Here is a 25,886-nt window from a genome sequence, read left to right on the forward strand (position 1 = left end):
GTATTCCTAGGAATTCTTCTTCTTCTTCTTCTTTCTTTCTTCTTCCAAGGAAGTCATACTTCCCATGGGTGAAAACTCACCAAACTTTGCACAAAGGTCCAGTCCCATGCCAGATTCACTCAACTCCAAGGACATGTGCCCCCCCCTCCTAGGGGGGGCACAATAAGCGTTTAAATTTAAAAACTTTAAAAATTCCTACCAAACCAACGGGAGATGCTACAGTGTTGAAATTTCACCACAATGTAGCCTCAATACTGCTGAAACTTTTGTCCACTTAAACTCATTACAAATTATGAAGTCCATCACTCTGTTTTTTTCAATAACTGCAAAACTTTTAAAATGTATCTCCTCCCACAATTTTTGCTCAATTGTCACCAAACTTGCTACAGAGCATCTCCAGACCGTCCTCCACAAAACTTGTTTCTCGGATTTTTGATTAAGCAAAAATTGAGCCTACAGTGCACAAAAACGTTTGACTGTAAACACTACTGTAAACATATTCCATCAAATTCCTGCTAAATACATTTTCAATCTTCCTGAAAAAAAATGAGAATATTTTGGAGTCATGGTTGATGAAGTTTGGCAAATATCAGAATTTTATCTCAAAAACTGAATTTTCTTGAACATTTTGAATTCTGCTCTCATGGGAACAACTGCAGCCAATGTGAGAGTGGAATTTTTAAACATCATATTTTCTCTTATGAAGCAAAACACTTATCATTAAAAACAAATCACCAACATTTTCATGCTGTCAAGATGCAATTTATGTATTATCAGATTTTTGTTTAGATAACAGAATTTCTGACATTTTGACCATTTCATCACAACAGCTGCCCGGGCACTGACTCACCTGAGTGGATAAATAAAGCTACACAGCAGGTCTCACTACCAGCCAATTAGCTCAGCGAGTTAAGAGCTGGTTCTTCGTGTCAGAGGTTGTGAGTTCGAGACCCAGCAAGGGTGATGATGATGATGATGACAGATAGAAATGTCAGATTGTCCTCAACATGAAACACAAGACAATTATCCTAATGGTGGCATCACAGCAAGCCTCTAAATTTAAAAATCCAAATAGCTTGGACTGGACCATGTGCGAAGGCTCCTAACATCTTACAAATAAAATTGCCTTGCCTTGCCTTAGACTCATAGTAGATGTTTGACAAATACATATCAGAATTCTACCTCAAAAACTGATTTTTCCGTTTACTGTGGTTTCAAATCTGCCTGCGCGACAGTGAATGGCTTACTCAATTTGTGAAGCCACTGTTGAACTGCCACTTGTCAATTAGCTCAGTGCGATAGACAACAGTCTTTGGTTCCCGAGGTTGTGGGTTCAATCCTCAACTGATGCAAATTGAACAATATAAGGTCAACTGTCCTGTCTTCCAATTCTCTTGTTTGTTACTCAAAATTAGCCCGGACCCGACCCATTGCTGCGCAGCAGCTATAATCTATTTGTTATCCCACCCGACCAATTTCACCACCAGCCGCCACTGGTTACCAGTCATGTAATGTATCACAGATGAACCAGGTGTGTGAGCACCTGCTGTCAGGGGTGTGTGTCTGTCCTAGTATTCCTAGGAATTCTTCTTCTTCTTCTTCTTTCTTTCTTCTTCCAAGGAAGTCATACTTCCCATGGGTGAAAACTCACCAAACTTTGCACAAAGGTCCAGTCCCATGCCAGATTCACTCAACTCCAAGGACATGTGCCCCCCCCTCCTAGGGGGGGCACAATAAGCGTTTAAATTTAAAAACTTAAAAAATTCCTACCAAACCAACGGGAGATGCTACAGTGTTGAAATTTCACCACAATGTAGCCTCAATACTGCTGAAACTTTTGTCCACTTAAACTCATTACAAATTATGAAGTCCATCACTCTGTTTTTTTCAATAACTGCAAAACTTTTAAAATGTATCTCCTCCCACAATTTTTGCTCAATTGTCACCAAACTTGCTACAGAGCATCTCCAGACCGTCCTCCACAAAACTTGTTTCTCGGATTTTTGATTAAGCAAAAATTGAGCCTACAGTGCACAAAAACGTTTGACTGTAAACACTACTGTAAACATATTCCATCAAATTCCTGCTAAATACATTTTCAATCTTCCTGAAAAAAAATGAGAATATTTTGGAGTCATGGTTGATGAAGTTTGGCAAATATCAGAATTTTATCTCAAAAACTGAATTTTCTTGAACATTTTGAATTCTGCTCTCATGGGAACAACTGCAGCCAATGTGAGAGTGGAATTTTTAAACATCATATTTTCTCTTATGAAGCAAAACACTTATCATTAAAAACAAATCACCAACATTTTCATGCTGTCAAGATGCAATTTATGTATTATCAGATTTTTGTTTAGATAACAGAATTTCTGACATTTTGACCATTTCATCACAACAGCTGCCCGGGCACTGACTCACCTGAGTGGATAAATAAAGCTACACAGCAGGTCTCACTACCAGCCAATTAGCTCAGCGAGTTAAGAGCTGGTTCTTGGTGTCAGAGGTTGTGAGTTCGAGACCCAGCAAGGGTGATGGTGATGATGATGACAGATAGAAATGTCAGATTGTCCTCAACATGAAACACAAGACAATTATCCTAATGGTGGCATCACAGCAAGCCTCTAAATTTAAAAATCCAAATAGCTTGGACTGGACCATGTGCGAAGGCTCCTAACATCTTACAAATAAAATTGCCTTGCCTTGCCTTAGACTCATAGTAGATGTTTGACAAATACATATCAGAATTCTACCTCAAAAACTGATTTTTCCGTTTACTGTGGTTTCAAATCTGCCTGCGCGACAGTGAATGGCTTACTCAATTTGTGAAGCCACTGTTGAACTGCCACTTGTCAATTAGCTCAGTGCGATAGACAACAGTCTTTGGTTCCCGAGGTTGTGGGTTCAATCCTCAACTGATGCAAATTGAACAATATAAGGTCAACTGTCCTGTCTTCCAATTCTCTTGTTTGTTACTCAAAATTAGCCCGGACCCGACCCATTGCTGCGCAGCAGCTATAATCTATTTGTTATCCCACCCGACCAATTTCACCACCAGCCGCCACTGGTTACCAGTCATGTAATGTATCACAGATGAACCAGGTGTGTGAGCACCTGCTGTCAGGGGTGTGTGTCTGTCCTTTAAAACCATTTACAGGCTTAATTCACTGTTAATGAGTCCAGAATTCATGAGAGTCTCTGCTGTCTCTCTCTACAGCAGCTACAGATACAGTACAGAGGCAGGTGTTTCACTTGAATACCAATTAGTCCTATCATTTAACATTATTACCATCAATTTCACCCTATTGCTCCACAGTCCACCTGTCTTTCTACATTTTCTGATGATCAAATAATAATCACTTGAACTCTGCCATGTTCATGACTCTTCACTTGTTTAAATAGATGATCAAGACATTTTAGTGAGGTGATGCATTATGATCCAGTGTAGGCCTGTTCCATTCATTGGTTTTAAATCGTTATTGGATTACCGTAAAATTCAGTGTATATTCAAAAAAAAAAAAAAAAGAACTTGAGCGAATAAAAAGTTTTTTGCGTTTTTTTGTGGCGTACAGCCTGCCGGCAATCAAGAAGAAGAAGGAGAAGAGGAATAATTTCTGGGTTGTACACAGGCATGCAGACTTGGTGGTGATGTGTGGCACACTGCCACCTAGCCGCCTGGCCGTATGCACGTAGATTTCCACCCCAAAACGCTTGTCTAAACGCAAAATAAAAAGTGAGAACGCAACGTCACTTTTGCGTTTTCTGTTCAGATGGTTTCCGTGTAAACGTAGCCTTAGGCGAAAGAATAACAACAGTCCCAGTGCAGATCAGTGGTCGCTGCTGCCGGTGTGTTTTTAAATGTAGCTGGTTTGATCCTCGTGTCGGACGTCGCGTTTGCTACTCTTCCAGTGACAACGCAATCAGTGGAAGGCAGTCTGTTGACGTCACGTTTTAGCATAGTTGGTCATTACACTAAAAAATCGTAATCGTAACTGGAAGTTGGAAATTGTGTTTTGAGAGAAGAAAATCTGGATTTTATTTTTGGGCAAATCGAACAGCCCTAATGCAGTGCAAACTGAATCACACAAACCAGACTTATGAGTAAACCACTTTCCTGTTTCTGCAACTTCAAACCGTCTGTTTTTATCTTTTAACCTCATGTAAACATCTGGTCCAGATGTTTTACAGCTGGAGCTAAAACATCAGCATCAGGAGTTTATGTCGTTCCTCAACCCTTATTTTGGAAGTGATGCTTATAATTACAAAGAGAAAGAGAGCGATCCATAAGCCACACGGCAGGCGGAAAATAGCCCACAATGCACTGCAGCTGATTGACAGGGCAGAGTGTGATTTTCACTATCTACTCAAACACCACTCTCTGCCCACACAACTGATCCACAGCTGAATGCAACAAGTTCAGGCCCACTTCTCATCTCTGGGGGATTTCAACAGGCATCATGGGAAATGTAGGAAGTCACTAAGTGGGGCAGAAGCAGCAGGTTGAGTTCAGTAAAAACAAACACGCTTAATCACTGAGGAACACCTGCAGTGTTGCTCATATTCTTGATGCTGAGGAAATTTCTCTCCTTCCACAATGAACAAGTGGGAGCTTCACTCCCAGCATGCAATGCGACGGTCCTCTTGGGTTTTGTGGCAGCGTGGATGGATTACCAGCGATGTCATCAGATGGAAACACACAGCAGCAGCAGCAGCAGACATTTTCTACCAACGATACAGGAGATGCCGCACCGCCGGCCTCAATATGCACACACACACATACACATACACATGGAAGCCCATCCGCACACACTGCGTGGCCCCATTTTGAGTGGTTGTGATGATCAGTGCTGGATGTGGGCCGAGACGCACTATTTTATTCTTTAGTATTACTTTTTCTTGTGTACTGACACTTCTCATAAGCTGGTTTGCTTTTCTGCTCTCTCCATTTCAGGTTCTGGGCAATTCATATCAGCTATCAGTCAAAAGTATCCACACTTTAGAAATTCAGGCTTATTTATTTATTTTTAAAGCCCCAGTATGTAACTTATTTGGCTTTTTTATTAGCAAAAATCAAATATTGCTTTCATAAATACGTATTTCACTGAAGTCGAATCACACCCGCATACAAATGAAAGCTTTCTCGTACCTTAGAATGAGTTGTTACAAGTCGTTACAAATACATAAGTGGGCTACGCACCGAACCGAGGCGGCCATGTTGCATCGCCATTTTTTACGTTCAGTGGCAGCGTGACCGTAGGTAACCACGGAAACTTAGCGGAGCTGTCGGCTCGGCCTGTTAAAACTGTCACCACTGTGTAGTGTGAGGAAGGACGGAGGCACTGGTGTTGCATTCAGGTGCAGTCAGGCAGACGGCCGTCAGCAAACCAACCGGATGTCATTTTACTCAACGAGAGAAAGACGGTAAAACGTGGGTCAGGTAAACAATACGACATCACCATGACAACATATTGACACGTCTGTATTGTTTTGCCTCGTGCTGGCGGACCGTTTGTTTACATAGACGCTTGTTTATCCTGTTACATGCAGCGTCTGTTGTCTGTCTGACGTCTGCCCCATTTCACCTGAATGCAACGTCAAGAATACGTTCAGATATGCAACTGCACCGCTAGATGGGGGGTAATTCCTACATATTATACCTTTAAGTATATTTTTTGGACGGTGTTTAGCTAAGTTGGTAGAGCAGCAGCCCCATGTGTAGAGGCTACAGTCTTCACTGCAGGCAGCCCCGGTTTGAATCCCGCATCGAGCGGCCCTTTCCTGCATGTCATTCCCCCTCTCTCTGCCTCCCCATTTCCTGTCTCTCTCTCGACTGTGCTTTCCATTAAAGGCAAAAAAACCCAGAAAAACATACTTAGAATATATATATGATGTGCAGTGTTTCCCCCAGAAAATTTGTCAGTTAAGGTGGTGTCTGACCTGTCGACGGGGGGGGGGGGGGGCGCGTGCGAATCTGTTGACGGGGGGGGGGGGGGCGTGGGGGGGGGGGGGAGCGGATCGATCGTCGCGGGGGGGGGGGGGGGACGCACCGCGCCGTATTAAGTTTCGCTTTCAACACGCGCCGCTGTTATGCATGCGCGCTTCTCTGTGCTGTGTATGTGTGTGGGAGGATGCGGCCATCGTCCGACGGGGGGGGGCGGCGAATATCGCTACATTTTTTTTTTTTTAAGAAGTTAGTTTAGGCGGCAGCTCTTTGTTGTTAAGGCGGCCGCCTTAACAGGAAAGCGCTGCGGGAAACCCTGATGTGATAGAGGGGAACGTGACGGTGGAGCGATTTTAAGATAAAAACGCTGTTGCCCTCTAAACAAAAGGCACATCCTATAAAACATATTTTGTCAAACGTTGTCGTGTAAACAGGGTCTTAGATACACTGTTTGTGTTTTCTGCATCAGATGTTTGCTGATTATCAAGCCACGTTAACAGAGAAAAAAAGAAGCAGCAAAAATGATTATCACTTTCATATCACACATTAGGGTTCAGAAGAAACCGGACCGCATCATGGTGACTCATGCAGACGTGATGCTACCACACTTGCATGCACCAAAATATTGTGTATTTCCACAGTACTGGTTTCAGTGCGTTAGAGGAGGGGAGGGAGCATACGCACCGACTGGATATCCAGAAGGCAGGGAATTAAAGTTCCCAGCTGTCCCTGAACTAACACAATGGGCTTCTCTTCTTAGGTAAACTCAGACATTTCCTCCATGGTTGGCTCAGTCTCTGCTGGTCAGTTTGGACCTGGACAGATGCTCTGAGAAATAAAAGTCACATCAGCCGGCTGCCAGATTATTCTCTGTGCCATCTGTGTGCTGTGATATCTGCTGCCAAATAACAGCTTAAATATATCTGCACTTCACTGGCTGATTAATGTGCGTTTATGTAACTCAACATTTACAAATGAACCCACATTAAAATACTACTTTACACTCAGGTGAATACAGGCAAGGTCTGCAGGGAACAGAAAACATTATTAACATGATTCCACCGTGATATTTCATTCAGCTCACAGTGGACGAAAGTGGAAATTAAATTATTTATTAAATAATCTATTTTTATGCTTTAAAAAAACACAATCAATTAAATTCTGATAAGCAGGATACAGACTCTTAACAAAAACAAATACAGAATTCACCGCAAAAGTCTAAAAACCAAATATAGTCAAAAACTGTGAGAACTGTGATATGAAATTAAAACTGTCGGATAAACGGTGTTTAGCTCAGCTGGTAGAGCAGCAGCCCCATGTGTAGAAGCTACAGTCCTCACTGCAGGCGACCTCGGTTCGGATCCCGCGCCAAGCGGCCCTATCCTGCGTGTCATTCCCCCCGCCCTCTGCCTCCCTTTTTCTGTCTCTCTCTCTCAACTCTCCTGTACATTAAAGGCGAAAAAGCCCCCAAAAATACTTTAAAAAACCCAAAAAACTGTCGGATAAGAAGAGTGAATAAAGAAGAGCAACAAATCCCACTGTCTGTGTTGATGGCAGCTCATCGTTTTTCATTCTCTGTATTAAATGGTGAATGTCACTGCGTGTTTGACCGTTCTGGGAGCAATAGCGTGTGCCCGTCCAGAACTAAGTTTGAATCCATTCTCTAAATATGTTTAAATATGGATTTAAAATTTGTTATATGTGGGTTTGTAGAGACTTCTTTTAATTTTAATTTAACATGCACACAATTTGACAACACTATAACCTCAGAGAAGACCAAGCCTTATGCACCAGCTGTGTTCTCCGATGCTCCCATGGGGGGTGCAGGCCCCAGGTTGGGAACCACCTTCCTAGAGGCTCCATGATTTAGGGTGTATTCACACCTGGCTCGTTTGGAGCAGTGGTTCCGAAACAGAAAAGATCGGTTCATTTGGTCAGATGTGAACACAGCAATTGCGCTCGGATGCAGAATAAAACAAGCGGGCTCGTTTCCATTCGAGCCCTGGAGGCGTTCGTTTGCAGTGAGAACGTAATCGACACAGCAACGTGCCGGGCCGGCTAGACGCGCTGGTTCGAGCCGAAAATATATCTGATGACTTTGGATCGGCTTCCTTTTTTTTTGACTGAGTTCGAGTCGACAATATATACAATTGACTCGGATTGGGTCGGGTCCAGGTTTATATTTTCAGGCCCATTCATACCTCTATTCCGTGGTTTTTGTTTTTCCCGGGTACGATTTCTGACCAATCAGAGAACAGTTGGGTTCGTGCATTTCATTTGTTTAAAACTTTGGACCGCTTGGGACTGTTACCATGTGAACACAACAACCCAAAAGAAAAATGCAACAACTGTATCGGTTTAGCCCCTGAATAGGAACAAAGCAAACCACAAAGCCACGGGTCTGAATACATTCTGAAGGCTCCCACAGAGTCGGCCGTACTGTGAGCGGCGCGGATGTTTGAGGTTTTTAATGTATGACTTGTGCTGACTGGAAATAGGAGGAGAGTTTTTAACGTATAAAAAGTGTTGGATTGTTGGGGGACAGCTCTCCATTTCGAAACACCTCCATTCTAACACACCGCTGTACCAAACCCCCGCTGCAGCTGTCCAAGGTGCTGAACCGGGTGACGTTGTTTACACTCTGTGTTGCGGCTTGTACGCGCTTGCTCAGGGACTGGGCAGATCTGTCCCACTTGCTTTCTCCCCCACTCCGTTGTGGGAGATCTCCCACACAGTAAAAGAAATACACTTTCTTTTCTCCCCCTGCTCCGCTCAAGTGTTGCTGAACCCGGCTGAAGCTCACACGGGCGCGAGGCTGCTGCAGCCGCCGCTCCTGCTGACAACTGACTGAGGGAGATGCTTTGGTTGGGCTTAGGCAATGAAGAAAGGAGTTGGTTAAGTTTAGTAAAAAGACCAGGTAGAGGCTAGACAGGCTAGAAGCATAATGAACATTATAAGTCATTAATATGAAGTATTTGCTTATTTTGCAGTTAATTATGCACATGATCCGTTTGACCCCAGAAAGGAAAAAAGGATCAATGCGCAGCCTCCGTTTCCTTTCTGATTGCGTCCGTCTGTCTGTTCGGAGTGGAGGGTTTTCCTCAACAGCCTTTTCGGAATAGCGGGGTCTTCAGAAAAAATAGAAAACCCTGCTATTACAAAGAATGGAAGTCTATTTTCAGAAAGGCGGGGTGTAACCGGATTGTTGAGCTACAAATTTCCGCAACGACAATAAAGGTCTTTTTAAGTAAAGTCTAAGTTTCATACTGGAGCGTACGGACTTCCCGCCAAGCAGTCTATTGTGTGACACCGCAGAGTTCTTGAGGTGTGGAAACACTAATGCTAGTTCTGCTAGTTACTGCTAAGACTGAACATACAGATGTACAGGAGCACTCAACTGTTTCTGCTGCTTTCTATTAAACCTTAACAGGTTGTTAACACACGAGACTCAATGCACCGGCTCCCAGACCTCAGACCAGCAGATGTTGGCTCCTCTTGGCCTCAATCTGTTTACCTTCAGACCCAGTCACAGTGATGTCACAGTGGATCACAGTGAGTCAGCTGAGAGTGTTAACATTCATGTGTGTGTGTGTGTGGAGTGGATGGACGTGCTGAGGAGGAGCAGAGTGTGTGTGTCGTTATGAAACCACTTTTTCCTTCCTCCACCTCCTCCTTTGCAGCCTACTGAGCTGTTGCCATAGCAGCGCGCCATTTATCCCTTCTCCTGCCCCCCTCCCCTCATCACCACCATCAGACCCCCCCACCCCCCCTCAACCACCTTCACCACCAGCAGCAGCAGCAGCCAGCTCCATGTCTCATCTCCATGTTGCCAAATATACGAGACAGACGGACTGACAGAGGGAGGGAGAGTCATGAACTGATGTGTGTGTGTGTGTGTGTGTGTGTGTGTGTGTGTGTGTGTGTGTGTGTGTGTGTGTGCGTGCGTGCGTGCGTGCGTGCGTGCGTGCGTGCGTGCGTGCGTGCGTGCGTGTGTGTGTGGATGATCTTGTTGATTGTTGGTGTAATCATTCTACAGCTGACCTAGATGTCAAGACTCTTTCTCTCTCTCTTACACACACACACTAATTAGACTGTGTGAGTTGCAGGGCGACTGTGGTTTTTGTGACTTTCTGCATTTAAACAGAGCAGGAAATGCCTTAAGACAGGATGTAAAGCAATCTAAAGTTATTTTCAGTCCTAAAACAATCGCTCTAAGAACTTGAGGTTTAAAAGACTCAAAACACTTTGACAACTGATGCATAAGGAATGAATATTTGTGTGTCTATTTATAAAATAAAAAAAACGCCAGTTAAGAAACAGCAACTACAGCCTATATTCCAATATTGTGTTTATTGGGATATATCCCTGAATCAATAAGATCACGTAAGAACACTGCACATTTTTTTGCTTATGTTGGGCCGAAAGGCTGTCAATACATCTGTGGAAGTCTTTGATATCAGACTATATTTCTCTGGAAAGACTATGATTTCGTATTAACGGTCAGAATGATCTCTTTACAGCAAAGTTTGACAAAGTGTTAAAGTACCTGGGAACTCAGAGTGCAACTGCCTGAAATGTAAGACCTAACAAGGACCTTTGAGGTAATTGCTGTGGAATATATTCTGGATTTGCTACATACTGTATAATCTGTATGCACTGCTGGACTGTTATAATTTTGAAAATGAAAAGAAAGAATTTTTAAAAAACAACAACAACAAAAACGGCAGTGTCTTATAGTATATAAATAATTCCTCAGAGCTTTTTTAAAATGAACATTAATTGCTGTTTGTTCTAATATTGAAGGCCAGGGCTGGTTCTAGCCTACTTAATTAGGTCGGGCTGGTTGAGATAACAGGTGGGCAACTTATGTACATACAAGCCGGATAGGCCTGAAAGCAGCCAATTTGAATTGCTGTGGTTTGGGGGTTAATTTACTCTTAATAGTTTTAAAAATCCTTCATGCATGGGTAGGGCCTATGTATTTTCATTGTATGAGCTTAAAAGATAAACTTCTCACTGAGGCCAATATTACCTACAGGGAGAAGGCAGTCTACTCTTGTTTAAACTCAGACTGAAAAGTGGCACAATAAAATAACCTCAAAAACAACTTGACCTAAAGTGACATAACTTAATTTTTATTTTCATATTTCACAAACCAGTCAATTTCAATTTTGTCAGTCAGTGTCACACTCAAATTTCCTCCCAAAAGGATGTATACTCAATATAAAAAACCCCCATCAGCACACACAACCTTAAATGTGTTTTTTCATTTTCTTTTTCAAAACAAGAAACACGCAACACAACTCTTAGAATATTCAGTATTCATGGTACCAAACAACAACAGTCCACCGTTTAATACGAGTCCATTTCTCAGTCTATTAGTCAAAATATAACGCTGATCCTTCATCTTCAGCAAAACAAGGCAGAAAATTAATGATGACAATAATAATCCAACTGAACTGTGTCGACCTGGTTCAGTTGGATTAAATAAAGTTATAAAGTAAAACAACTGAAAACACATTTCCTATTCACGTACTACAGTAGGAGCCATGACAAATTTCCGTGACGGCCTGCCGCTTGGTCCGCAATGGTAATCCTTTTTTTTTGTGAACAACTGTATTATTGGCATCATTTCACACAACAAGGTCAAATATTACCAACAGTACAAACATTTTAACATACCCCTCCCTCCCCCTGGCGGCCTCCCCTTCCTTCCCCCCTCCCCTCTCGGTCTAATGTCTTACACTCTCCCTCGGTACTTTAATCTGACCTGAGCAGGTCTGTTACAGCCGCAGCATCTCTCTTCCATGAGTCCAGTGTAGAGCTTTTAGCTTTGTTCACCTGTGCTGTAGACAGTTCTAACATGACCACATCCTGAAAGCATTCTAGCCATTTCCTAGCGTGCAGTTTGTGAGGTGGTAGCCAGCATTGTACTATTAGCTTTTTGGCAGCCGTCAAGCCAGCCAACCAAACTTTGCGTTGTTTCTCATTCAGCCCCAACTGTTAATCATCATTGAGCAAAAGGATAGTCGGCTCCAGAGGTACAGGTTTATCAATCATATTAGATAAAGTCACTGTTACCTTGTGTTCAAGGAGCAAAGGCCACAGGCCAAAACTTCCCCTCTCAAAGTTGAATAGCTAGCTGCATTTTGGGCTCAGTATGTGATTTGTGTGACAATGGGAGGCCAATAGCCCACTGAGTGCAAACAAAAGGTTGAGCAATGATAATGCTAATTCCCTGGCCTAAGGCAGGCACTGAATACCTGCACTACTGCAAACATCTTCAAGGCTGTTCATCACCTGTAATTCTTCCTCTTTAAATGTAGATTCACAGCGATCAAATTGTGATCAAATATTCAACAGGAAGTATTGTTACAAAAAATATTTCCAGATAAATCAGTGGCCAGTTCATCTCTAGTAGCTAGGCCTGTTATAATTTCACTTCTCAAATCAAATGGTTATGTATGTAATTGCGGTTCTAATTTCTAGGCTACTGACCACCAGAGGTGGTACTTTAAGCGCGGTTAGTTGAAATTCATATAACATCAGAATGACTATGGGCATTGTGTATTTTGTGAGAGAAGCGCCATCTCCTGGTCATACCCTGTATTTCAATGAATGGGTGGAGTTACAGTAAAAAATAAACACGCCCAGGAGAAGGAGGGGGTCACTCCAGCCAGCGGGGAGCTGGAGCAGGGCCGGCTCTACGCAGGGGCAAGAGGGGGCAGCACCCCCTCAAATAAATGTCTTGGCCCCTCAAATCCAGATTTTAGAAGTTGAGAAAGCACATTTTAATATACTCCAAAAATGTGTATATTACAAGTTGACAAAATTATCTGCAGTAGCACAAAAATCCGCCGAAAAAGGGACACTGTTATTTTCTAAAATGTTCTGTTCTTTTTTCTTCTTTTTTTTTAGTATTCATAAGACTACCTTTCAGTTTTGTAAATCTTGACCATAGTAGACCCCCCCCCCCCCCCCCTCTTCTCAGAGTACACCAGAATGCTTCACTCGCTGGAGGGGAGCTGGAGGGGAACTAAAGGGGAGGCGGCTGGCAAGCGGCTGGAATGGGAAAGTGTGGCTCCTACTGTAGAAGATCAGACTGATCCGATCTCAGATGGATGTCTACACCCCTTCCACCTGAGTACTGGGAGAAAGTTTCCTTCTTGTGGTGAGTCACACCGCTGGTCTGATGCACACCTCAGAAATGGGAGTCATGGATTAAAACCGATCAATGAGCGATTGATAAACAAGCTGATCTATGGCCCTGATAGGTTCTAAAGTATTGATCGAGACACATTTAATCTTTCAACCAGGGGTGAGATTTATCTGCAGTGAGGAGGTGAAAGAGGAGAGGAAGAGAGGAGGTGAATGGGAAGAGGAGCTCTGATCTTTTTGAGGTGAGGGGGGGAAATGTTCAGTGACATGTTTTAATCAGGAGTGAAGCACATCATATTGTCTATGTCCAGTATCATTGTAGCAACACTGTTAAAGGGATAGCTCAACATTTTGGCAAATTGGCCCATTGCCATAATCCCTATAGTAATAGCAGTAGGTTCGTTACCTTTTGTCGGTGCAAGCTACTTTTAGAACAGCAGAGCAGAGCAGCGAGCTGCTCAGAGCTAAGGGGATTTCTTGGTTTCCCTCATCAAACTCATCAAATACACAATCCAACAACTCCAAAACGCTCTGGTGGACAAGTTGTAACCTGCACATTCACCACGCTATGAAGTAATAACAGAACGTTACCAGACGGAGTTGTTTTCAAGGGAAATTCATGCAAAACTGCTGATGCACATTCCCATCGGGAGCAGTAGCAAACAGTCTCTGCATTTACCTCTAAAACAACTCTGTCTGGTAACATTCTGTTATTATCTCATAGCGTGGTGAATGTGCAGGTCACAACTTGTCCACCAGAGCGTTTTGGAGTTGTTGGATTGTGTATTTGATGAGTTTGATGAGGGAAACCATGAAATCCCATGAGCCTTTGTAGCGTTAGCTGAGCAGCTCGCGGCTCTGCTCGGCCGTTCTAAAAATAGCTTGCACCGACAATTAAAGTCGTAGTCTTAACCGACATGAACAAAATATCACGGGTTATGGAGCATGTTTGTGTCGTGGAGGCCGCAGGGTTGAAAGCATGTGAAAAAAGTAGCGGCTTATAGTCCGGAATTTACGGTACTTTATTTTTCAAGTTGGTCCAAAGTGTTTTTATTAGTTTCAGTGTATCTGAGGTTTATTAAGAACTTGCATGAAGCCTGTGCTTCCTGTGAACTGACCTCATTAAACAGAACTGTGTGGCTCTTTATTCCCCCCAGTGCTGTTTGCCACTGAAAACATGTTTAGCTCAGGACCATGGGGCTGCAGTCAGCGCTGATCAGAGGCTTTCTATCCACTGCCAATAAACTACATAGTCAGGCTTTTAGCTTCAGTATACACACTCACTCACACACACACAATATGTTGCAAATTAACAGGAGTACAGTAAGCCTTTCAAAATCACCAGAACCAATGTCAGAGATGTCCATTTATGTTTTTATGACTGTGAGGACACTGAGCAGCTACACTTGGCAGGACACTGCACTGATGGGGGTAAAACCACACACACACACACACACACACACACACACACACACACACACAGTGCAGTAGTGCTGCTGACCAAGCTCATTTACACTCCTGTTATCGTCATCAGCACACAGAGGACGAGATGTCAGCAGCTGTTTACAAAAACAGGGTCAGAGAGAGGGAGCGAGAGAGAGAGAGAGAGAGAGAGAGAGAGAGAGAGAGAGAGAGAGAGAGAGAGAGAGAGAGAGAGAGAGAGAGAGAGAGAGAGAGAGAGAGAGAAGCCATCCGGGGTCTCGTTGGTGCTGCTCCTAATCAAGGATTAAGAGAAGAGATCTGCTCTCCACCTGGTCTGTGACATGTATCTAATCTGGATCAGATTAACATGTTAAATGAACACAGGTGTAAACAACCTCTGGACAGTTCTGGTTCTGGTCACCTCTATTCATCAGTACGTTGTCTATACTGCATGGGGTGGGGGGGGGGGTGGGGGTGGCTGGAGCCATATAGACGGGTTTCTTGTGTACAAATGATACTAGGTGCACACGCAACCAGGGGGCAAAAGACTGCTTCGGAGTGAACTGATATCAATGTAGATGCCGTACTTTTTATAAGTTCTCCCTGACTCAATTGCAATAAAATGTCATTTCATAGAAAAATCTTTCATTGCATCACAAACAGGGTATAAAATTTACTTTTTGACCTACCTGCCAATGGCAGGTAATGTATGAAATTTTACCGGCCACTGAACTGCTCACAACACAAAGTCATTAAAATCAGCAGTGTTTCCCCCATTGCATTATAGTTAGCTGCCTTAACAACACACACCTCCCTCCGAAACTAAATTGTTGCAATAAATATACAGAGGGTACGGAAAGTATTCAGACCCCTTTAAATTTTTCACTTTTTATTTCATTGCAGCCATTTGCTAAAAATCAAAAAAGTTCATTTTATTTCTCATTAATGTACACTCAGCACCCCATCTTGACAGAAAAAAACAGAAATGTAGAAATTTTTGCAAATTTATTAAAAAAGAAAAACTGAAATATCACATGGTCATAAGTAACCCTTTGCTGTGACACTCATATTTAACTTGCATGCTGTCCAGTGTTTCCCCCAGAAAATGTGTTAGTTAAGGTGGTGTCTGTCCTGTTGGGGGGGGGGGGGTGCGCGCGCGAGCGAGCGGATCGATTGATTGGCGAGGGGGGGGTGTGCCGTATTAAGTTTCGCTTTCACCATGCGCGCTGCTGTTATGCGCTTCTCTGTGGTGTGTAGAGCAGGGGTCTTCAACGTTTTCCAGGCCAAGGACCCCCAAACTGATGGAGAGATGGAGCGGGGATCCCCTACTTATATACAGTATATTGTATAAAATTGTGTTTTATATTTAACTGGTCCTGTAGTGCCATACAGGGCCGTTGTATAGGGGAGAAAGGTGATGATCATTATAGGGGCCCAGCGCCCAGTAGGGCCCACAAAAACCCCAGTAGTCTAATCTTTGTATGACTGAATTATTCTGCATAAGACCCTGACTGATACTCATAGTAATGCTGCATTAGCATCAAAACAAAGTAGGCTAAATAAGAAATGATAATAGATACGTAAAAGTGGAAAAGTCAGGGGGCAGGGGCCCACTTTAGTATACTTTCAGGGGGCCCAGGATTCCTAGCAACGGCCCTGGTGCCATATGCCAAAAGTACCATGTTATGAACTATAAATCACGCTTTTTTTAGGAGTTTGGCTGGTCTTGGGACTTTTCGAAGGGACTTACATAAAAAACATATGCCATGCCATCTATGATCACAACAGGTCACAACTACGCTCGTGGTAACTGAACTCTGCTACTACACCAATGAAAGAATTACTAAACCATAAAAAGACAGAGAAAACAAAGCAGTGTTTCCCCTACTTTGTTTTTTTCTCTGGCTTTTTATGCATTTATTTTGAAAGGGCAGCTGGAGAGAGACGGGGGCGCGGAGAGATAGTGAGAGGGGGGATTGACACGCAGCGATGGGACTGTCGGAGGGTCGCTGCAGCGGCCGTGCTCTACCAAGACCATGACGCTCGCGACTCACCCCCAATCGTCAGCGCCGCGGTCACCGGGGCTGGGAACTTTTACACCGGGCGCGCCGTGTCATGTCTCGGTTCCACGGAGCGTTTCAGTGACGGCCTGACGCTGCTGCATTGTTGCTGCGCTATGAGCAGACGTGGCGGCGCGCGTTAATGTCACCGTCGTGTGTGTGTGCTGTGAATATCGCTACATTTTTATTTTTTTAAGACGTTAGTTTAGGCGGCAGCTCTTTGTTGTTAAGGCGGCCGCCTTAACAGGAAAGCGCTGCGGGAAACCCTGCTGTCCATTTCTTCTGATCCTGGCTGGACGGCCAGGTCTAGGAAGAGTTCTGGTCGTCCCAAACTTCTTCCATTTAAGGATTATGGAGGCCACTGTGCTCTTAGGAACCTTGAGTGCTGCAGAAATTCTTTTGTAACCTCCAATGAAGGAGTAGAACCATCTCAAGGAGGATCAGAAGAATAATAATTTTTTTTTTTTCTATGGGTTTTCCATGTTATCAGCTGATTATCTAAAAATAGAACGTTGCGACTTCCGACTCATTTTGATGGAACGGGTCACATATGTCCAAATGTCCAGCTATCATATGGCCCGACATTTACAGTTATCTCATAGATTAGCCCAGTGTGTACACAAACGACAATTTGCGTTCAAGTCTTTATGTGTCTTTATGTGTTTTATTAATGTTTTGTTTATATTATTTTTAGTTTTATGACACCGGTGCTGCACAGACTCTCGCCGCCTTTAGAACCTCCAGGACCCCAATCTGCCCTTTTAATGGCCTGGAGCCATAATCTTCTTCTTTTTTTGGCAAACGGATGAGATCCCCTTGGGATATTATGCAATTTCCATCCTTCCCTTTGCCGGTTTGTGCGGTTAACAGCAGAACAACTCCTTGTCATTTTCTTTTGCTGCTTGACTCCGCTTGTAAACAATGAGAAATGTCCCGCTTTCTGCCCCCTGGCTGCGCGCGCACATCTGTGATGACGTTGCACAGAAACCCGTCTGTATGACAGAGAGCAAGGGTGGGGTACAAACTAGACAGGTCACCAGTCAGTCTAGGACTGATAAACAGAGATAACGTTTGGTTACATTTGGTGAAAAATTAGACGATCATATTAAAGGGATAGTTCACCCAAAATTCAAATTTCACTCATTATCTACTCATCCTCATGTGGACTAAGGGCTGGGAGAAGTTTCAGAGTCCTCCGTGCCTTCTCTGAGTTACAGCGGGGCTCCGTGCAGCACTGCATGTCCATATGACGGTTGCGAACGGAGTTCACTTTTCTTCGTCCAAAAAGACACACCAAAAAATATCCATAGTGCTCGTCTGTAATGTCCCTCTTGTATTGAAGCCCCGACATGAGAAATTGTTCAGAAAAAAATTAAATAAGTATGCTATATGTTTTAAGCTTGTTTGTAGCGGAAGCTCCCAGTGTTGCTCTGCCGGAATCTCACACGATTTGTGGAGCCGTGAACTGGGTGTCAATGCAAATCGCGCGAGATTTTGACGGACCAGGAAGAGCAGTGCTGGGAGCTTCCGCTACAAACAAGCTTAAAATATAGACTTATTTAATTTTTTTCGGAACAATTTCTCATGTTGGGGCTTCAATACAAGAGGGACATTACAGACGAGCTGTGTGGAGGTATTTGGATGTTTTTTGGTGTGTCTTTTTGGACGAAGAAAAGTGGGCTCCGTTTGCAACCGTCATATGGACATGCAGTGCTGCACGGAGCCCCGCTGTAACTCAGAGAAGCCACGGAGGACTCTGAAACTTCTCCCAGCCCTTAGTCCACATGAGGGTGAGTAGATAATGAAATTTGAATTTTGGGTGAACTATCCCTTTAACGCATTCTTTGTCCTTTACTTCCTGACCTTGAAGCAAGAAAGAAAGAAAGAAAGAAAGAAAGAAAGAAAGAAATGATCTGCAGAGAAAAAGTGAAAAATGTGTTTTTTTCTGTGAATCCTACAGATCTGACTCCTGTGACTCCTCCTCGCCCACACTGCAGAATAACATCACTCTGTTCATTACCACAACTGGTCTTAAACACTCTTCCTCTCCGGGATCAATAGACTAGAACAGCACTGATGTCCACTGATGGTGACCTCATCGTCACAGTGTCATGTGATGATATTATCTGAGCTGTGATGACTCACACTGATGATTCTCTGTCTAATGCACAGAAATAATCAGCAGCTCCAGCAGAGTCTGAGCTTGGATTCATATATTTATAAGTACCGCTTGCTGATACTGAGTCAAACGTGATATCTTAGCGACGCAAATAGGTCCATTATATTTTTAGACCCTTGTGTCTCCCACCCTCACGTGCACATGAACGCCAGGCTGCAGGACAGCGGGTTCACTGTTTCCTTTCTTGAATCTTTGATAACAAGTGTTCAAGGATCATGCCGGCGTTTTGCATTTTTTATTCCGTTTACTACACCTCAGTTTAAAGTGCACTTCAGGCTGCTCTCAGCGGAGCGGCGCAGCGCTGGGGCTCAGGTAGTAGAGTCGATTGTCCACTTATCAGAAGGTTAGTGATTCAGTTCCCAGCTCTGTGAAAAACTGAACCCCGATTTGCCCCTGATGATGTGTCATCTGTGCACATAATTATGTAAGATTGTAAACATCACAGTTAACCCTTTTCAGTTAACCTTCCTTTTGTGTTAGGGTCGCCATTGACCTGTTTTTAGGTTTAAAAAAGTGCCACATAAATTTGTTTATTGCATCAAGGCTTTTTGACTTTGTCAGGAACTCATATTTAAACAAAATAAAACTGAAAAAATTCTAAAATGCTCTGGTTATAACGATTAAAACAATAATGAGAGTTAAAACTGAAATCATATGTGCAAAACCAACCTTTTCATGGATAAGGAAGCCTGACAATGTAACCTAGAGATGATAAACAAATGGGATGATTAATTTGGTTTTAATGTGTTTTGCAGCTGATTTAAGACTCGGGTCACAACCGACCCTAACACCATAGATGGTAGCAGAAAGCTACAAGAAGAAGGTTACATTGAAGCCAAGGGGTATACTGACAAAAAAGGCCCAGGGGCCCACACCAAAAATATTAAAATCAACATTTTCATGGATAAGGAAGCCTAACAATGTAACCAGGAGAAGAAAAATAAATGTTTTTAGTGTATTTTACAGCTGATTCAACTACTGGCCCTCCACATGTTTATAACACACAGCGTTCGCCCACAGCTGAGGTGGCGCAATATGCCGCGTTTAGGTGAGAGCAATCCTCCAATCAGGACATGATCAGATGCCACAGTTGATTGGCTAACATCTACACAGTCATTTCAAAACAGCCCAGTGAGAAATCTCATTGCAGTGTGACTAACGCCAGAAGTACACTGGGAACGGCGGAGTTTTTTACCTGCTACACCAGGCACGGACGTGACGCGACACGACTTCACCGTGTTTGTTGCAGCTGTCAGCTTCACCGTCCTGTCAAGCCTACAGTAAATGAGTGCACTTTATGTATCTCAACACATTTTTACATCCCTCCTGTTAGGATGGATTGACAGTACTTTTTTCACAGGTAATTTGCTGACTATGTAGGGTTTGCAAGTGCAGACTATATTAAATGGTATCAATTAACTGGAGTGTTTAACTACACGATCATGGATCCACATCGTACAATGTAAAAAAACAAACCCCATAATGTTGCACTGCTACTGGCTTTGCCTCTGGTACATGAGACACTTATTTTAATCACTTTTAAATGTAATATATTCGTTTTATACACAGCTCTCTGTAGTTTTCTACCTGTTGGAGAGATGCAGCGCGACGGCCGCTGGAGTGCGCGTCGCTCACATGGCCGGTGGAGGAGCTTCCATTGACTAAATGGGCGCGAGCTCCAGCTGCAGGTGTCGCGCGACACATGTTTTGCGTCGCGGCCGTTCCCAGTGTACTTCAGCCGTAAGGCAAACCAAAACTGACACTAATGACTAGGGATGTTCATACCACTTTGAGTATGAGTGCTCATCAATATGGAGTACCGACACTACTAGTACTTTTGATATTTTTAATAAAATTTCAATTAACACAATGACAGATCATTTTGAACCAAGCCCCCACCCACCTAATGTGAGTGGGGAGAAGAGGAGATTATATGCAAAAAAGGACATGTGGTGTTACGATACGATACGATAAACTTTATTGTCCCGTTCAGGGAAATTTGACTTGGACACTGTAGCTGCGCCATAAATGCCTTAAACTGTGTTAAACTTTTTGGCTTTAACAACCTCATCGGCGGTAATAATTAAGGAGCGGCAATAACGTCGGCTACTTAGCGGTAACTCTGGTATTTGTACAAAGGAACAAAAGAAATTTTGGCGGATAGTATCGGCAGCCTTTAGGAGTAACAAATACCCCGATCCCTGGTATCAGTGCTCGCCCAGCTCTACTACTGATGATGTGACAGTCAACACTCACAGTTCATGAGGCTGAAGTTGCCCCGTGCAGCTCTGAGTGTCGTCCTCAGCTGCTTCCTTGTGTCCTGCAGTATTTCCTGCTTCATCATGTGCATCCTGTTTTTCACTGCTTCAGCCTGAGGTGCTGCAGGGTTGGGCTGACCGACCCATTCATGTGCAATAAACACACAGCAAAAGGCTGAAATGCGATGTAGACGGAAAACAACTGATCTTTTTTTAGTGAAGTGTTAATTGCAAACAAGCTTAAATGAAATATTTCTGCGTGTGTGGACTGTGGCTTCATTTGACACCAACTTTTTATAAACTTGTAGCTGCAGGCTGGGACGGCAGGCCCCCTGTTAGCTGCTGCAGAGGGAGGAGGAGGAGACGACTTGTCATTGCAATATCGAGCAGCGTTATCGCACGTTGCAGATTTGCTCACATGGTGCAGGCCTGCTGCAAGGTGCTGCGAGATGAATCCGTGTGAGGGTGTTTTGCATTTTGCTGCATCATGCCCCTTTTTTTTTTTTTTACAATAATTACCCAGAAAGCAGTGTAGGCAGCTCTGCAACATGCTGTCATGCCTCCATGCCATAATCTACCCCAGTGCAGTGTGGGATTTATTGGCTCACACTCAAGTCACTTGAAGAGGCAGTGAGCAGCTGACTGCACTGTGTGATTTCATAACCAATCAGCCTTATCTTCACCACTGTCAGACTCCATCATTGTTCTTAGCCTATTACATCATTTGCAAGCTTGAGGTCAACTTTTTCCCCTCACGATATCAGCTGTACCTGAACGTCTCATGACTCAGGGATTAGAAGCACCCCCCCCCACCACCACCACCACCACCTCCCTGAACTTTGATGTTTTAAGATGAACCCAAATCTGAAAGTCTGAGTCACACTTCATGTACCTCTGTGCACGATTTCTGGCTGCACGGATAAAGAGCAAGACAATAAAGCAATAGTACTATTAAATCTGTCTCCATGAGTCATCACTGCGTTTCCCCAGCCTTCAGTTCTGCAGGTCTGCTGGGAGTTTCTCTCCTTCTGCTCTCTGTGTTTGCAGCAGATTTTGGGGTGGGGGGTGGGGGGGTGACACTCAACTCTCCACAGCGACGTGCGTGCGCTTTGCAAAGGTTTGGGCACCCTGAGCACCAATCGAGGTTAAAACCATTTCAGCTGTTAGAGAGAAAGAGCGATGTCCTTCAAACAGGTTTTTTTTTCCACAGTTGCATGGCAACAGCAATCACCGTGACCAGCGCTTCCCACAGACAGGATCAGAGTTACCAGTTAGAAAAGCAAACTGCCTGCTGGATGCACGGGACAGCTGCTGCAGCCCTGCATCCTGCTGCCCGCGGCGCCACGCAGCCCCGCGGCCGAAGACGACCGCCGCGGCGAGCGAGGCTCCGTCCTTCCCAAACACTTCCTGATAGGATGCTCCTAAGATAGTGTTGCCAGGCAACAAACCCATTTCCAGGCTGCGAACAGACTGGAAATTTATTCAGAGCAACAAAATTACAACAAAATAAGAGCAAAAAAAAGCAAAAGAGGAAGATACTGAGCTATCCTAAGTAGTTGCCATGGTGACTGTTACTGCAAACAATCTCACTTTTACATAAAGTGTGTTTTCCTCATAGTCTCATAGAGAAACAACCAATCCTATTGCTTTGCAGAAATATCCATTACATAACACTGTTGAGTCTTTGCTCCGCCAATTATCAGTGTTAGAGATGCTGTAGTCGTTTAGTAGTCTGTCTCCGGAGTCTCATGCACTCCTGCTCTCCTGCAATATGTAAATTAGCGCTACAACCTTCCACTCTGTAGCCCTATTAGCTGATAAGAGAATGAATATTTATCCGCCCAGCACACACACCAATCTCACTGTTTCCATACAGAGAAAATGCACAGGGGCTTCAGCTCCTCCTTCTCCTTCAGAGGAAGGAATACTCCGACAACGACAACGTCACCTCTCCTGTCTGTTCGAGCCCCACGCTCAACAAAAACAGCTTTGCCTTAAATATATGTTGCGTTTTATCATTTCATTTTCCTGCCAAAGAAGAAGAATCACACAAAGACATGTTTCCTGGTCACGTTTAGCAGGTTGCACAAAACCTGCATGAAAGAAGCTGCAAAGTTAGTAGCAAAGTCAAAGATAAGCATGAGTTTTGGCAAAGCAGAGAGCAGGATGACAGGCTGGCAGCCATGTTTGAGTTTGGGAGTTAAGTGAAAGGATGCCATATTAATAATTGGCAAAGGCAACTCAGTATGAAGATTTAGAGGCGTACGGTACGGTAAGGCGTATGGTAACTAAATCTCTATAGAATTTCATTGAGTATCTGACAAACATGAAAAGCCCTTTGATAGCTGATATTCAATATGGCAACCTATTTTGTCCCTTGAAATAGAAGTGTATTACAAGATTTTCCAGCCAATTTCAATATTTACCAGAAAACAATCTAGTTGGTTTCTGTTATGTGTTCATGTCAGCCCACCTCTGAGATCCTCTCATGCCATCTTTGGCTTTGGTTGTAGAATGTATATCTTAAACTGTAACTTACGATTTGTGATGGTGGAGGGTGTGGGCGTGGTGGTTGTTGGCGGCGTTGGCTCTGTGGAGGCGCTCCAGTCTCTCCTTCTCTTTCTCCACAAAGTTGGTGTTGGTGCCGGTGCTGGTGGAGGGCACTCGAGTCAGCCGGCTGTGGGCGCGCGGTTGGTCCCTGGGTGGGATCGGAGGCGGGGGAGGTGGAGCCGGGGACGGGGAAGATATCGGAGCCGGGATTTGAGTCGGGATCAAGATGGAGGTTGGGGCCAAAGCCGGAGCGGGAATCGGAATAGCGGTGGCACTGGTGCTGTTGGTGCTGTTGTAGGAGTGGTGGTGGGCGGAGGAGTGGTGGTGGTGGTGCTGCTGATGGTGCTGGTGGTGGTGGTGGCTGTGGTGGAGGGAGATGGAGGTGGGAGGCTGGGGAGGAGGTTGGTGGTGGCTGTGGTGGAGGGAGATGGAGGTGGGAGGCTGGGGAGGAGGTTGGTGTTGGCTGTTGTGGTGGTGGTGTTGGTGGTGATTCTTGCTAGAAATGTGCACCGATGTGGTCTGGGTGGGCGGAGGCGGCGGCGGAGGGGGAGGGGCGGGAGGCTCGGGAGGAGCGGGCGGAGGCGGAGCGACGGGTTGCCGGTCCAAACGCAGGTCCTTGTTCTCCTGGCTGAGGCGGTCCAGCTGGACCTCCAGCTCCTCGATCCGGCGCCGCTGGGTTTCCAGAAGCTTCTGCTGGCTCTCGATGATGTTGTTGAGTTCCAGAAGGTATTCCACGGCCCGGTTGGGGCTTTCTGGGCTGCCCTGGCCTGGACCTTGATTAGCATCCATGGCTAGCTGGTCCAAAAGCTAGCACACAGGCTAATTTGAATCTTGGGTATAAATAAGTCCTGGGGGGGAAATGGCACTTCTAACTAATTCTAGATTTGAAATGCTGTCGATGTTACAGTTGGTTAGCTGCAGCTAGCAAGAATGCTAAATGCTAAACGTCTGCACTAGATGAGATGCTGCCTGAGTCACAGCTACAGCTGGTGCAGAGACAAAGGCTACACAACAGAGGACAACTAATTACTATGATCTAAAACTACGACTTAAAGCCTAATGCCTAAATACCTACAAAACAACACCCTATGGCCCTAAGCCCTACACCCTAAAAACTACACTACCCTTCACCCTCCCCCCCACCAGAGGTAAGTGGGGGGGAGAGGACTTCCTCTTCTTCGAGCACTGATTTGAAGATCAAGATGGGCCTCGTCCCGGTGGGCTCCAATCAGAAAGGTCTATCAGGTCATCGATCATTCCCTGGTCCAGTCAGGTGTTTAGGTCGTTCAGACCCATGACGGTTATAAAAACAGAACTAAATTTCCTGGAGATAGATGGTCTTCTTCTCCCCCCCACAGTCAGAGCAGTCTGTTTTGTTTGTGTGTTTGTCAGTGAGTCAGTTGTATCCAGTCCTTGCGCTCCATGTAGAAGATCAGAACATGGGTTTCCAAGAAGCAGGTGAGCAGACCACAGCTGACAGAGACCTCCTATGTCCCTCTTGCTCAAAGATACAACACATTATCTTTGTTGGTTTGGCTGCAGATCGTCCTCCACAAGCGGTTTTTCTCTGCCAGCATCCAAGTGCAAGTGGTTTTGCAAGTGCTGCAGCAGAAATTCAGTCTGCACCACCATGCACAAACTCCCAAACAAGTTGACTGATCACCTTTCGTCCCTGTTGTGCCTCATTTAAGATCCCGGGGTCAGAGCCCCTGTAGTCATTTTCTTAATTAAACAGTCTGGAAAGTTTTCTGAGCAGGGAAAAGAAGGGAAGTTAGCGTAGTTCAGACAGTCTCCACCACACTGGAAAGTCAGGAAGCAAACGTCGCGATATCAACACAACACAAAGCTCCGCAAACTGAAAACGAAACGTTGGTCAAAGATCATCTTCTGACAAACATGGAAGACGAGAGGTTGACCTCTTCCTGGTCCATGGGTTCACCTGCAGGACTCACACAGTCTTCCTGCAGTCGGCCTATCCAGGGAAACGGTGATGAGCAGAGGTTAAATCTCATGTCAGACGTTTGTCTTCTCCCTAAATACCATGAGGCGTTCGGGCTTCCTCGTCATGGTGATCACAGCCATCATGGACAGTACTTCCCGATCCTTCATATCGTCAATACGTTACATGAAAAAGAAGAGAGAAAAAAGAGTAGATGAGAAGACAGTAGGCATGGCAGGAAATATCAAATAATACATTCACAATGCTGCTTTTCTTTCTTTCTTTCTTTCTTTCTTTCACCATCCCGTTTTTTCAACTTTCATTACTTCCTGCATCTTTTTTTTCTTCCGCCCCTTGCCTCTCCATCATCCTCTCTGCT

At 44.4% G+C, this 25,886-nt stretch overlaps 1 protein-coding gene across 1 annotated transcript in view; it reads right to left on the reverse strand.

The window, feature by feature from the left end:
• LOC310989217 (IQ motif and SEC7 domain-containing protein 2-like) overlaps window positions 1-24,357 on the reverse strand; it is a gene marked incomplete at both ends in the record, with an annotated part of 205,427 nt that extends 181,070 nt beyond the window's left edge. The window contains one exon of the mRNA XM_083976204.1: window positions 23,558-24,357. Coding sequence (XP_083832330.1) covers window positions 23,558-24,357 — 800 coding nt within the window. The remainder of the gene's footprint in view (window positions 1-23,557) is intronic.
• Window positions 24,358-25,886: the final 1,529 nt, after the last annotated feature.

The sequence above is a fragment of the Trachurus trachurus genome (assembly GCF_905171665.1).
Source record: "Trachurus trachurus genome assembly, chromosome: 7".
NCBI lineage: Eukaryota > Metazoa > Chordata > Actinopteri > Carangiformes > Carangidae > Trachurus > Trachurus trachurus.